The 15,000-nt window shown below is 39.1% G+C and overlaps 2 protein-coding genes across 4 annotated transcripts in view; one reads left to right on the forward strand and one right to left on the reverse strand.

Annotated features, from left to right (window-relative positions):
- Window positions 1-6,598: 6,598 nt before the first annotated feature.
- Window positions 6,599-7,438, reverse strand: LOC138977145 (uncharacterized). The gene has a single exon (XM_070350055.1). It carries the CDS (start codon window positions 7,436-7,438, stop codon window positions 6,599-6,601), a length of 840 nt encoding a protein of 279 aa, XP_070206156.1.
- Window positions 7,439-10,499: 3,061 nt separating this feature from the next.
- The window catches only part of LOC138975683 (uncharacterized), a 13,464-nt gene continuing 8,963 nt past the window's right edge, over window positions 10,500-15,000 (forward strand). For all 3 annotated transcript variants that reach the window (XR_011458714.1, XR_011458713.1, XM_070348420.1), the window contains exons 1-3: window positions 10,500-10,659; window positions 11,666-11,767; window positions 13,627-13,860. Coding sequence is in view for 1 of the 3 variants with exons in the window: in XM_070348420.1 (XP_070204521.1) it covers window positions 11,701-11,767; window positions 13,627-13,860 (301 nt within the window). In the remaining 2 variants the exon portion in view is untranslated. The remainder of the gene's footprint in view (window positions 10,660-11,665; window positions 11,768-13,626; window positions 13,861-15,000) is intronic.

A 15,000-nucleotide genomic window follows, 5' to 3' on the forward strand; every position in this document is an offset into this window, starting at 1 on the left:
GGACACCGTATTCAGCTACACCCCGGACACAATATCATCGATGAGATATTTCAACACGTGCTCTCAGCGCGCAGCGCTGAACCGATTTTGGTTTTTCTGTTCATTTCACCATTCCCAGTAACTCTTCCTTATCTTCTCCAGTGTTTTGCGTTTATCTCCCTTCCTTCGTGTGGCTTCAATCCATATTCCCGTTTCTAAGTTACTATTTTTAGAATGTCACTGCGCTGTCCAGAACGCTTCCCTTGCACCCGTAAGTTGTTCTTACTGTCAAAGTGAAAAGGTCGAATCAATTTATAGCCACGCGAAAAATACACTGTCACCTATCTCTATATATTTATAGATATAGATATACATATATATATACGGCTTCTCTGTGTGTGTGTGTGTGCTTGTGTGTGTGTGTAAGCAACACCTGTGGATTATAGAGTTCTGTTTGTGATGGGGTCTAGCGGCTTTTGTCTGTCTGGATGTTCTGGCATTTGAGAAGCCACAACAGATAATATAGGGCTAAGAAATAAGCTCTAAAATTCTCAATCCCGTTTGACAGGACTTCGCCTTCAAAGGTGATTGTGGTGAACCGCCACGCTGTCTGTCTCTGTCTCGCGATTCACCCCGGCGAAGCCGGGTATTCCTCTAGTGTTTTAATACGACGACTAAAACAGGGGCAGACCACTGTAGCCTACATTGTCAATGTATCAAACGTGATGAGAAAAAAAATTACAATCTAAATATGATACATTCTCACATATTGTCCACACATTACAATCTACTTTCACACACAAAACCGACACTGTAACGACATCCAAGCTTCAACAACTCCATTTCAATGCAGGTACGTACTTCTTCTTTTTCTTCTTCTGCGTACATGAGCTGAAACTCCCACGTACACTCCTGTGTGTTTGCACGTGTGAGTTTTTACGTGTAAGATCGTTTTTACCATGCCATTTTGGCAGCCATACGCCATTTAGGCGAGAATGCAGGTACAACTCTGCATCTTCAAACAGAGAACAAAATGATAAGGGGAAAATAAGTTAAAGGATCAAAGAAAGAAAGTGAGGTATGGTGCGTTTATTTATTGGGAAAACCAAACAGTCACTAGAACCTTGACCTATTGATCTTCAAATTGGGACGAACAAGATACACAACATACAAATGATAACGAGGGATGCTCACTTAGCGTTCAATGTCACTTTTTCGAAGATGGCAGGTAACTTTGAAAATGATTTTCTTTATTTGGTGAATATTTATTTTTCTAATAATTCTTTCGAAAAAAGTCAATTATGGGCACAAGTTAATTCGTGTTTTGAAGAATTCGAAGGTGAGAAAAATCATTTGTGGGGATTTCAATTGTGCTTTGAATAACGAGATAGATATTGTGAGTGGTGAAAAACATAACAAGTCTGATGTTGTTAATTTTCAAAATGTTTTGCATTGTAACGATCTGAATGATGTTTGGCGCTTGTTTCATGCCGACGAAAAGGAGTTCTCCAGGAGCAGGAAGAGCCCTTTCATAGCCCGTCGACTTGACTATATTCTTCTCTCTGGTGGCTTGTTTGATAAAACATTATTTTGTGACATGGTCTCAGTACCACATACAGATCACCGATTAATTGAGTTGAAAATTCAGTTTGTGAACATAGTACGCGGACCTTCTTACTGGACATTTAATAATCAGTTATTGCGAGACAAAGGTTTTGTTGATTTAATGAATAATTTGATTCATGCTTTTTTGTTGCAAAATAAATGTTTATGTGATTCCTTAAAATGGGAATTATTAAAAATTCAAATCCGGGAATTTTGCACAGCCTATGCAGCAGGAAGAAAGCGAAAACAAAATAATTCCCAGCTTTCTCTTCAGAAGGATTTGGATGAAACGGACACTCTTTTAGCAAATAATGCACAAGATCTGAATCTGTTAATGAAAAAAGAAAAAATTAAAGTAGAGCTTGAGCTCTTTTCATTGGAAGAAGCCCAGAGTGCCCAAGTTCGCTCTCGCGTTCAGTTCATAGAATTAGAAGACGGTGAGAAGAACACAAAGTATTTTTTGAATTTGAAAAAAAGTAAAGCTAACATGAAAATTATGGATCGTTTACAGACAGAAGACGGCAGGGTATTTAATACACAGAAAGAGATTATGAAAGAACAAGTACGATTTTTTAAAGACTCATATGAAAAAAGCGCGGAATTTAACCAGATGAGCACAAATGAATTTGTACAAGATTTAAATATACCATTTCTCTCCAATTACCAAAAAGGTGAATTGGACTCGGAGATTATCAGGAAGGAATTAACTATTGCCCTTAAATTATTAAATAACGATTCAGCCCCAGGTCTTGATGGCCTCACTACCTGTTTTTATAAAGTATTTTGGTTGAAGATAAGGGATGTAGTTTATGCCTCATTTGTAGCATCATTTGTTAATAGCGAATTATCGACCACTCAAAAACAAGCTGTTCTGACCTTAATTCATAAAGGTAAAGATTTGTCTAGGGACGATCTCGGCAATTGGAGACCAATATCTCTGAAAAATACAGATTACAAGATAATTGCAAAATGTTTAGCAATGCGACTTTCCACTGTAATAGGTGATATTATTCATGAAAATCAAGTTGACTTTATGAAAGGAAGAAAAATAAGTAACATGATTAGACTCATTGATGATACCATGGATATTATGAACACAATGAATAAACCTGAAGTTTTATTAGCAGTTGACTTTCGACGTGCATTTGATTCCATATCCAAAGATTATATTTTGTTTGCATTTGATAAATTTGGTTTTGGGGATAATTTAAAAGAATTGGGCTTCTGTCCTGATGAACAATAGTCAAAGTTGTATTAATTATACAGGGTGGATATCCGAACCTTTTCCTGTGGAAACTGGCATTCGTCAAGGATGTCCATTCTCGCCAATGGCTTTTGTTATTGCCCTTGAAATGTTGGCGATCAGTATTCGTTCTGATGAAGCTATTAAGGGTATCCATCTGCCTATGGCACCCTTTGAGGTATCACCAATCACGGTCCTTAAACTGCTATTATATGCTGATGACGTCACTCTTTTTTTGCTTGATAAAATAGATCTAGAAAGGGCGTTATACATTTTGAATATATTTTAAAGTTTTTCCAACTTGGAAGTGAATGTTAACAAAACGGAAGTCATGTGGGTAGGGTCCAAAAAGTTGTGTACAGATCAGTATTTTGGTCTTAAATGGAAACGGAAAGTAAAAATTGTTGGAATTATTTTTCCAAACAATATACCCGCATCGTCTTTAGAGGAAAACTGGTCAAAGTAAATTCAACGAATACAACAAATAATCGCCAATTGGTCAAAAAGAAATTTAAGTATGCAAGGTAAAATTTGCATTGTTAAAACCTTTCTTATATCTCAATTCGTTTATATTTTCCAGTCTCTGGCAGTACCTCATCATGTTTTACATCATATTAATTCCATTTTGTTTAGGTTTATTTGGAAGAAAAAATATTCAAATACGCGCGCATTTGAAAAAGTAAGACGAACAGTTATGTGTAAAGAAAAAGATTACGGTGGTTTGAATATGATAAACGTAGTAGATATGCACAACTCATTTATGATTTCCTGGCTTGTTAATTTGCAAAACTCCACACAAAAGTATTGGTCTGTTATTTCAAGATATTGTCTGGCAAGTCTGGGCATTGGTTTATCGTGCTTTGACTCAAATGCATCTTCGAAAACGATGAATGGCCTCAATAGTTGCAGATCATTGTTTCGGAAACAAGTGTTATTGACTTGGCTTGACAATACAAATGTTTTCTGTGAAAAGTATGATTTTGCACCAGTATTATTGAAGGACCAATGCATTTGGAACAATATGAATATTCAATTTAAACATAAATGCCTATTTTTTAAAGATTTTATAAAACATAATATCTCATTTGTAAAGGATGTTATGAATGAAAATGGTATTATTATTTCTTTTGAAGATTTATGTCAAAAAGTGGGTTATAAACCATCCACACAGTTTGAATACAATGCATTATGCACAGCACTTAAATCCAGACGTACAGACACATTACCATATCAATGTTTTACATTGCAGGATTTCATTGTTAATGGTGGTAATATAACAGCAAAGTTTATTAGAACATATTTAGTTGATCTTGATGTCCAGATTCCGGGTGCCTGTGATTTTTGGAAACGAAAACATAATGATTTGGAAAAGAGAAACTGGTTACTGGCTGTAGTGTTAACAGGACAAAAGAAAAAAGATTACGTCTGCTGCACTGGAAATTATTACATAGAATATATCCAACCAATATTTTATTAAACAAAATGGGATTACGAACATCGAATAAGTGTGAAGTTTGTAATGAATTAGACACCCTTGAACATTTCTTTTTTAGTTGCCAAGAGGTGATGAAGGGTTGGAAAATATTTAAAGATTTTGTTTATAAGAAAATACATGTTGCCATCATTTTGAATGAAGAAAATTTATTTTTGGGTCATTTAAGTAAAGTTTGAAAAATGATTATATTTTTTTGGTGAATTATTGTATTTTAATTACCAAAATGACCATTGGAAAATTTAAATATGGGAAAAAGTTAGATTTGGGTGTATTATTGGAAACTGAGCTGAACATTAGGAATAAATTTATGTTATGATTATTTTTATTTATTTATTTATTACAAAAAAGAAAAAGAAAGAAAAGAAAAAGAAAAGAGAAAAAAAAATGGCAGGCAACTACATTTTTGTTTTGTTTTTATTTAGAGTGAAAGTATATTAGTGCGAAAAGGCCAAATCAACGCAACAACTAATGCATTCTCCATGGAAAAAAATCGCAATGCGAAATCGAAACTGAGTGTGCATCTTCTGTATTCTTAACCTTCGCCGTAGGTCGTGAGTACTTTAGTAACAGTCCGGACTTTAATTGCGAATATCTCGAAAACTAGGTGGAATTCTGTAATGAGCTTTTGGAAATGCCTCAAACACCTAAAAATCTATTATCTCCTAAACCCGCATTAAAATTGATTGACAGGTAATTAAATAAACAAAGGTCAAACATCGACTATCTTCGCAGCACGTCGTGAGTACTTATGTAACCATACTTCTAACAGTGTAAGGGAGATAATTGTGGGTTCGATGTCAAAATAAAAGCTGAGTTATGGTTCCTGTTTATTTCAGGTAAGAATTAACTTGGTGCGTAATTACACACGTAAAAGATAAATGTAAGTACAAAATCGGAAATATATTTAGTTTGATAATCTAATTCAATGAAAAGCCTGATTTCTGTATTTTTTTCTTTTTTTGTTTACCCGTGCATGTTTTTCCTTCTTTGAGAAGTATGGTTACATAATAGTACAGCGCACCTATGATTGCTGCTTACTTGATGCTCACAATAATGACCATAGATTTGATTTATATCACAATGCACAGTACCAACCAAGAAAAAACACATATGAAAAGTCCCGGTGAGAAACTGGAACAATTAATTTTTTTTCGGGCTTTTTCGATATTTAAAAAAAAAAAATGCCAAAGAAATTAGCAATTTCTTGGACAAAAATGAGAACCCTATCATGCTGCATATCAAATGAAAGGGCTTGAGCTGAATAACAAGACTATTAAGCTAAAATCCATTTCCGGTCAAATGCTGATGAAATATTCAGTAAGAACGTTATTTCCCGCGGTAACGGTGATCATACCTGATGACGAAAAGCATCATAACAAAGAAAATCCCTTACATGATGCATAATTCAACCTAGATACCTATCTGACTCTATTTCTACAGTCCTAGTGACTCCTACCTCAAATATTAGTCTCCTCCTCCTCTTCATCCATGGGAAGCATCGAATTGAGGCAACTTATTCCACAGCCGAAGCTTGTCAAGAGTGTCACCATCATTTCCTTTGTAGATGTCGACTAACAGTTTCTCTCCTGTCTCTGCAATCATCTGGTGATCCGAATTAGTCTGCAGGAAAACCTTGGCACTATTTTCAAACAGTTTGTTCTTTTTTTGCAGTCTCTTCACAGGGACACATTTTCCGACACTGAAAGGCCGAGAAGTTGTGTCACAGCCACTAAATGCATGCGCGAATAAGATATTCTTGCACACATTGGGGCCAAGACGGCTCTGCGTTGATCTGATGTCCCAAAGTCTTGTTGTACTTGCCTTGCTTGAGGAGAAGAACACATCCTTCATGTCTGACTTGACATGAAACAGAAGAAGAATGAGTAGGTCTGTGTCTTCCCCAACAACATATGTAGTGTATTCTACGGCAGACTGAAGTGCGACCTGAACTATGACACAGTCAGCATCCCCCTGAGCATGCTGCACCGGAATCCCATTCTCCTCAAAGCAATTGCCAACAAGATGAATGAACCGCTGTTTGTTGGTGGTGTTGGAGAGGAACTCCTCCTTCTCTGAGAGCAACATGTCAGGAGTGAACTGCACATCACGGCCAGGCAGGGTGCGTCCTTGAACATGGGCCATGTCTTTGGTCGAAGGGCCCCCAAAATACCCATCAAAGACGACTGTTGCATGAGGGTATGAGTTCTTCACATACTCAACATACCTCTCAGCCAAGTGCGTGTAGGATGTGCCTCTCAGCCAAGACAGTTGATGAATTAAAGAGCCCCCATCAAGGATGTAGTGAAATCTTTGGTTCTCAACATTTCCTGCTTGCAGCCTTCACTGGCATCCCACAAGTGCTTTGCCAAGAGGTGTTTGCTGGATTCTCGCATGAACCCGCTGTCGTCAAACAAGGATGAGGGCAGGGCTGTCAGTTCATGCTGGAAAATGTCTTGGAGCTTGGACAAGTCGCCACCAGCAACATGAAGAAGGCGCTGGAAAAGCAGCTGTGGATCTATGCTGACTCGCTCACCTCCAATCTTGACAGTGGGTTTGGTGTTCATGGTCACAGCCTCCTCCTTTTTCTTGAAACTGACCGCTGACACTGCTTGGCTTGTCATTGTCTGGAGAATGCGATGCCCAATCACTTTGGCACTGTCCACGTTAGCAGATGTGTCTGATGTCAGGCCAGTTGCTATGCAGACAAGTTGGTGTCCCTCCATCTCAAAAGGGTTTCTTTGTAGAACGTTTGTAACTATAGTGCTGGTGTCCTTGTCATCTTTCCGCTGTCTTGCCTCCGTGAGATCTTTGTGATGTTCAGTGTTTGAGTCACCATGGGTGAAGGATACCATCCACTGGTTCACTGCAGCGCAAGACGGCATGGAGAGCAACCAAACAAGCCCCTGGAGTTCACCCATTCCCCTGCCTCTCGTGAGTCCGCCACTTGACTTGAGGGAACACATCAAAGTCTGCTCTATCGTCAGATCGCATGACAGTCCCGCCCAAAAACGTTGACTCCGTCGGATGACATGATGTCCAGCCATGAAGTCCCTGTACACGTCGGGGTGTGTCTCGGACAAGTGCATCATCTGTTTGGGTACCAGTCTGGAGCTCATGCCTGAAGAATGGGGGTTTCAGCTTCAGCGGGGACAGCTGCTTCCTGTTCACACTGGCATTCCTCCAGCCCCTGAGGAGTTAATGAACATCATCAGATGTGGTTGCACTACTGACTGTTCCTCACAACGCTGTAGTTGCCGGAAGGTCGGCCTTAGCTGCACAACTGCCTGTGGACAGTGCCGTGGAATAAGTTGCCTCAATTCGATGCTTCCCATGGATGAAGAGGAGGAGGAGACTAATATTTGAGGTAGGAGTCACTAGGACTGTAGAAATAGAGTCAGATAGGTTGAATTATGCATCATGTAAGGGATTTTCTTTGTTATGATGCTTTTCGTCATCAGGTATGATCACCGTTACCGCGGGAAATAACGTTCTTACTGAATATTTCATCAGCATTTGACCGGAAATGGATTTTAGCTTAATAGTCTTGTTATTCAGCTCAAGCCCTTTCATTTGATATGCAGCATGATAGGGTTCTCATTTTTTTCCAAGAAATTGCTAATTTCTTTGGCATTTTTTTTTTTAAATATCGAAAAAGCCCGAAAAAAAATTAATTGTTCCAGTTTCTCACCGGGACTTTTCATATGTGTTTTTTCTTGGTTGGTACTGTGCATTGTGATATAAATCAATTCTATGGTCATTATTGTGAGGTGAAATCATAAGTGGCCTAGACTATAAGTACTCACGACGTGCTGCAAAGAATGTTTTTAGCGACCTACGGCGAAGGTTAACTGGTGTCTGGACAATAATAACCTGCAAAAGTCACATACAAAAATATGGTAATATCATATAACATCAACGTGAGTCCTTGTGGGTCAAAGAGGACTTAATTTCTCCATCGCTTTAATGCTCTGACATAAAACGATAAAACCTTGTTCTTTGCAACAAAAATATCCATAACAGTAATGAGTTCTATTTCATCACCCCTTCTCGCAAGAACTCACAGCGATGTACAAAACACACACACACACACACACACACACACACACACACGCATGCACGCACGCACGCGCGCACACACACAAACACACACACACACACACGCGCGCGCACACACACACACACACACACACACACACACACACACACACACACACACACACACACATACACACGCACACAAACTTAAGCCGACAGGGGAAACAAAACACATGCCTCTGGTAAGTTTATGGAACGTGTAATTATAGACAAAACAAAACGAAACCAGAACCTAGCTCGTAAACGTGAACGTAAAAGATACATAACAGACAAATACTAGCTAACGAGAAGAAGAAGAAGAAGGAGAAGACAAATAATAATGAGGTATGATCACTTAGCTTTTTGTGTTGCTTATTCAAAGATGGTAGGAAGTAAAGTGACTAAACGCCAAAAAGGGAGGGCTGACGTGTCTAAATTATATCAACAATTTGATTTTCATAACCACCACCAATCACATCGAGAGCATCCATGCCTGCAATCATATTCATCACAAATTCCTGCAACCATGATTATAAATAAACTAACTGTTGTTCATGAAGGTAAAATGTTGGTTTAAACAAGGTCTTATACAAGTAAAAAATGACACAATAATAAAACGAGAAACAATCGGGACACGAAAAGAGAAAATGTTGCATATTAGCAACAACATACATGAAAACATTTGTGACCCTCCACCACGGATTGAGTCGCATGTCACCTTTGCGTGATTTCCATATTTTTTTACATTTTCCTAAAGAGTTTTTTATGCTCTATCCAGTGGTGAAAACCGTTTTAGAAAAGAGCGAAAAATGTTTGAGTTATAAGCCTGTGACTAAGGTGACCCTCACACTGTTACCAGACACTCTCCGGACTTATATCAAGCCTAGCGCAGAACCGCGCGAGGTGACATGCGACTCATTTCGTGGTGGAGGGTCACATTATTTTATACTTTCAATCCTCGTTCCTCGACGGGTAAACAACACACTGCCTTTTTCCAATGTGCTGTTGATCGACTTAATACTGTTCTATCAAATACGCTAAAAACTCTTCTTTCTTTTTTATAAAAGCAGAACAAAGCTTCAGGTTCATGCGTGGTGTAATGGCTTAGTGGTAAGAACGCTGGTCTGTCAAGTGGAATTTCCTGTGTTCGAAACACGGATGACGATAAATCATAAATGTTGAGAGAGAAATTCAAGTGTTACGCCCTCACGGCAAAGCTGTTAAGGGCATGTACCCGGGTTTTAACCCGACTTTAGGTGTTTAGGTGGTATCAGCCATCTGCACTTATGGCAGAATGACCGAGGTCTTTTACGTGCCACTGTGGTGGGAGATGGATACCGTCTCTGGGTCTGCACATAAAGTTGACCCGTGTCCGTCCCGGCCCGGAATCGAACCAGCGACCTTTTGATCACAAGTCCAGTGCTCTACCACCTGAGCTACCTGTTGTTTAACGCCCTCACAGGTAAATGATTAGGGGCATGTTCCCGAGTGTTACCCCGACTTTATTCAAAACACGGCTGTTCCTCATAGCTTAAGGGTGAAGATTTTACCGATATCCCAGGTCAACTTGCGTGCAAATGTGTTGTGTCTAATTGCCTTCTGTGTGTTCAAGCAATCACAAGACCGAATAAGCATGAAAAATATAATTAAATCCATGTCAGAAGTAGGTTATAAAAACGCAAAAATGCCCAGCAAACACCCACCCATTCAACCCCCCCCCCCCAAAAAAAAAAAACCCACCAACAACAACAACAACAACAGCAACTACAACAACAACAACAACCAACAAACAAAAACAATTTCAACAGAGTATGGATTACAAAAAAAAGGCTATATACACGTAAAAATCCACTCGTGCCACCGAGTGCAAAGCATGGTTTGTGCATGTCTTTTCGATTCCCACTTTATATTTTGTTCTATGTAAAAAAAAAAATTAAAAAAAAGAAAAGAAAAAAGAAAGCAACAAGCAAGAGTAGGGTAGGCCCGTTCGTTTTGATGCAGGTGACAATAGCATTAAACTAATAATCGTCTGTCCGCGTGACGTATATTCTTTTGATCTTCTTTGCGTCATGCTGCAGTTCACTTGTAAAGTCATCCATATGGCGTCCACCGCACAATTGGCCGCAGTGTTCTCAATCCTCTCAGTTCAATAAACATCTTCGCAAATTATTCCCGTGGCTGAGTTGTAGCTGTTGAAATAACAGTACCGCCACCTCTGCTGCTGCGACGACCATTTTCACTAACACTTCTGACTACCTACAAGGTAAGAACTTACTCAGGCATGACTTAAGCCATTTAATGAGATTGTTGGGTTTACGCTTCGCTGAACACTTTGAGTTAAGACAAGTTGCTTCCGTTATAGTATCTGTACTATTTCATGGATACTAATTAACTACTTCCTTGGTATACATATGGTGATTCGCCTGTGTGGAACTCTGTTTAATACAAACATGTGCAGTAGGCCTACTTCTCATGTTGTCATATGCAGTTTTCGCTTTAGCTTTACGACATTGTTTTAAACAATCTTGAATAAAACTTTCACGGACATGGGCGAGGGAGGGGAAGGTTGAAAAAGAATAGGGAAATAACAATATTATGACCATGAAAATAGACCACATTTGTAATTACTTAACCAAATGCACGCCGCGGATTATTTTGAGCTAAATGACAAACAACACCAACGACAACACAACAAAACAAACAAAGAAATAAAGAAGACCGAGTGAATTAATTCAACCGACTAAAAATCAGAAACAAGCAGACTGCAAATAAAATAAAATAAAATAAAATAAAAAGACAAGCTTATTTTTCAAAAATCGCTGTATTAAACAAATAAGTACAACAATTAACTTCTGCAAGCAATTTTTTTTAAATCAACAGCAGACTTTAGTCCAAATAATTTAGTATTTCTATATATTCGTTTTCAACTGCATCAACTTCAGTATGCTTTTAACATATAGATTGTTGCTTTGTTGTTGTTGATGTCATGGTTAATAATTGAGAATGTTTTAGTACGTGAAAACATGAATCAAAACTTTATTGCAAAGAACAACGTAAGAATGAAAAAGAGACAAATAGCTAAAACAACAACAACAAAACCAAAACAACAACAACAACAACAACAACAACAACAACAAACCAAGCAGCTGACCAACCAAACCATCCTTTCCTAAAAATGAATACCTCGAATGAATTCCGTCTCTCTCCGAATTCAACGAGTCTTTGCTGTTGCTTTGGTAACTAATTTTTTGTTTTAAATCTCTGTGCAGTTGATTTCGAAACAGAACGACAAAGAAAGAACATCATGGCGTTCACGGTGGCGGTCCGTTGTCTTCTACTTGGTCTTGGGCTTTATCTTGCTCTCGCAGCCGGTGAGTATAGACCCTCAGATGCAGCAAAAGTTAAGCTAAAACAATGTGTGGATAACTGGTACTTTACATTGCAATGTTGCACATGTTGTTTGAATTAACCCAAACAAGCAACATAAGAATATTTTTTTATATTTTATATTTTGTATATTTATAAATATTTTTGTATTTTGAAAACACAGCAAGTTAGTTCAGGACAAATACCAATGGCTTTTATGTTATAATGGAGGAATACAATCTTGTGTTCTTGTTCTCTCTTGCCTCTTGTTCCAAGTTCCAAAAGAGGTTTTTTGAATAGTAAAAAGAACACAGCAAGTACAACCGAGATGGTTTAAGAAGAAAATAGCACTAAGACGTCTAGACTTGCTTGTCATTTCCAATAAAACAAGTAGAACGGATCTGTTGGTTTTTTTGTGTGCATGTTACTCCACATCCCTTGATCTAGATCTTGATTTTGAAAACCAACTATGTGGAAAGAGAAACACATCCGATATACCTTAACTCCTCGTGTGACGGTCTCGAATAGGTTTAAAGGTGGTCGTCTACATTTTTGCTTTTTTTTCAATAATCTTATGGTTAGGTTTCGCTAAAAAGTTATGTCAGATGATGAATGAACCATGGGGGAAAAAGTGATAGAAAAATAAATATATGTAAACAAATTTTTATTTTGGGGTTGTGTGACTCACGCTTCCAATATTTTGTTTTCTGTTTGCTGAGAACATGTGCTTTGCCTAAAAATACTGACCAATCAAATTCATGTCACTATGCTTATAGCCACGCCCAAACAAGTGCAGCAACAGTTTGACACTGGAGCGCTGTCCACGCTTTTTTTTAAACGCACAAAATGCACGGGATTTGAGAGGAGTTTTGCGCTTGGCATTTTCCAAATAAGGATATCCTACTATGAGTACTACGCTGGAATACTACAATGAATTTTCAAACGGCTACACTGGCTTCGTCTTTCCTGATCGAAAGGGGGTGTATTGTTGATATTTGTAGATAATAGACTCTGCATTTTAATGGTCAAATGGCGATTTCGGTATAAAAATGTAGACAAGGACCATTAACATGCTGAAGAGACGATAAACAATATAATGCTGCGTCGCTCACACGAAATAACGGTTTTAGGTGTGACGAAACAACGAACAGAGCCCGAGTACGGTGATAAATACAAGACTTATTTTACAACCATTTGACAAATACATACATCCTCCGTGGCTGCCCGCATAACGAAATCGTTTTTCTCGTGTTTTGAACTTGCCAGTGTTACAGCGCAGAGCAGAGTCCGTCCCGCACTTTTGCTCTATGATGAATAATAAGATGAAATTGTTTTTGGATCGTTTTATAAAAAAAATATGTTAATTACAATTTTCTAATTTTTAATGACCAAACCCATTAATTAAATTTAAAGCCTCCATGCTGAAATGCAATATCAAAGTCCGGGCTTCGTCGAAGATTGTTTGACCAAAAGTTCAACAAAATTGATCGCAACCGATCTATAAGCCTACACACACACATACACACATACACTGATCCCTCCCCAGACCATCACAGAGTCTCCGCCAAAACGCTGTCGTTCCAGAACAGCGCCTTCTGCGAAGCGCTCTCCGCGACGCATCCACACTCGGATGCGACCATCAGCAGGTTCCAAGCAAAGGTGGGACTCATCTGTAAACAACACCTGAGCCCACTGCTGACGTTGCCACCTCACATGTTGAGTGCAACCGATCCTTAACCTTTTTTGAAAAGTGTACACCACACCCTCATCTCGATTCCCCCTCCATGTAAAAACATTTAGTCATAACTTGACTAAATGTAAAAACCAACCAACATTTCTCGTGTACCGTAACGCATGTTATCAGATTTGACGGTGGACCTCCGCACGGGGAACTCAACGGGAGGGGGAGACTACCTGACGTGGGTGAGGGAGCCTTACAAGGATGTCCTTTCCTTCGACCAGGACTGCAGCTGGCAGGCTGTCCTCAAGATGACCTTCCACAAGAAGGAGCGTCGCACAGCGGAGATCAAGATGACCTTTGTCAACAGCACTTTCTTCTCCTTCAACCTCGGAGACTCCATCACCAATGATGGCTGGGGTGAGTGATTGTAATTCTACCTTTGTGTTGATGCGTTAGATAGGGATGACTATCAAGTTTTACGCCCTCACGGCAAAGCATGTTCCTGGGTTTTACCCCGACTTTAGATGAGATTCAAAAGTGTATGCGTGTTTAGGCGTAATCAGCCATCTGCACTTATGGCCGAGGTCTATTACGTGACATTGTGGTGACACGGGGGTGGGACACGGATACCGTCTCTGGGTCTGCACATAAAGTTCACCCGTGTCCGTCCCGGCCCGGATTCGAACCCGCAACCCTAGGATCACTATAGTCATGTGCTCTACCACCTGAGCTATAGGGGCATTAGATACTCCCACTACTAATGCTGTACAGGGAGATATCTGTGTCGGTAGCGGCGCTGGCTTCAAACTAAATTAGTTGTCGCTAACGGCGCCGGTTTAACCCCCATGTTCGGCGAGGGATTTATGTCCCAGAGTCAACTTCGTGCATACTCTATTCGGTTTCCAAACAACCCCGTGTGCACACATGCACACAATAAAGATCCCAACGAACGTCTCAGGGCTTGAAAACATGAATACACGCATGCAGGATAAAGGAACAAAAATGGGTAGCGCCGTACTGTCTGGAAGCTCGTTTTCCCCGGTGAGACCAAATTTCTATCAGGGTAACGTCACAGGACGATGTGATACCAGCACCAATATTAATACTGCTACTCCTACTACCGCTGCTACTTCTGCTTCTGCAACTAGGCGAGGAAGCTTTGAGTGTATACTGCTAGTTCTAGTGAATGTATTTTTAAACTAATGCTGTCCAGTGTTGTTTTAAAATTAATGTTGTTGATCAGTTTGTATAAATGATGCGTGTGTTGGTGTATATGGCTGGAATGAAATGTTTCTTAACCGCAATGTCATCACAAATTCCCAAACTTGGGCAATTAAAGATTCTGTATTCTGTAACTACTACACCTGCTGCTGCTACTAAAAAGAACAACAGCAACTACTACTACATGTCGCCACTATTTTAAGTTATTTGAAATCACAATAAGATTTGTAGAGCAAAATCGAGAAAAGTTATTTTTGAAAGAAGAGCGAAACAGTATGTTTTAACAAAATTCCTCCTTAAGTACTAAACGGAAAACACTACTGGAAAAAATAATTA

Source organism: Littorina saxatilis, linkage group LG9 (genome assembly GCF_037325665.1).
Source record: "Littorina saxatilis isolate snail1 linkage group LG9, US_GU_Lsax_2.0, whole genome shotgun sequence".
Classification (NCBI taxonomy): Eukaryota; Metazoa; Mollusca; class Gastropoda; order Littorinimorpha; family Littorinidae; genus Littorina; species Littorina saxatilis.

Excerpts from the sequence above, each read along its gene's own strand:
- LOC138977145 (XM_070350055.1), bottom strand. The coding sequence starts at position 7,438 with ATGAGCTCCAGACTGGTACCCAAACAGATGATGCACTTGTCCGAGACA.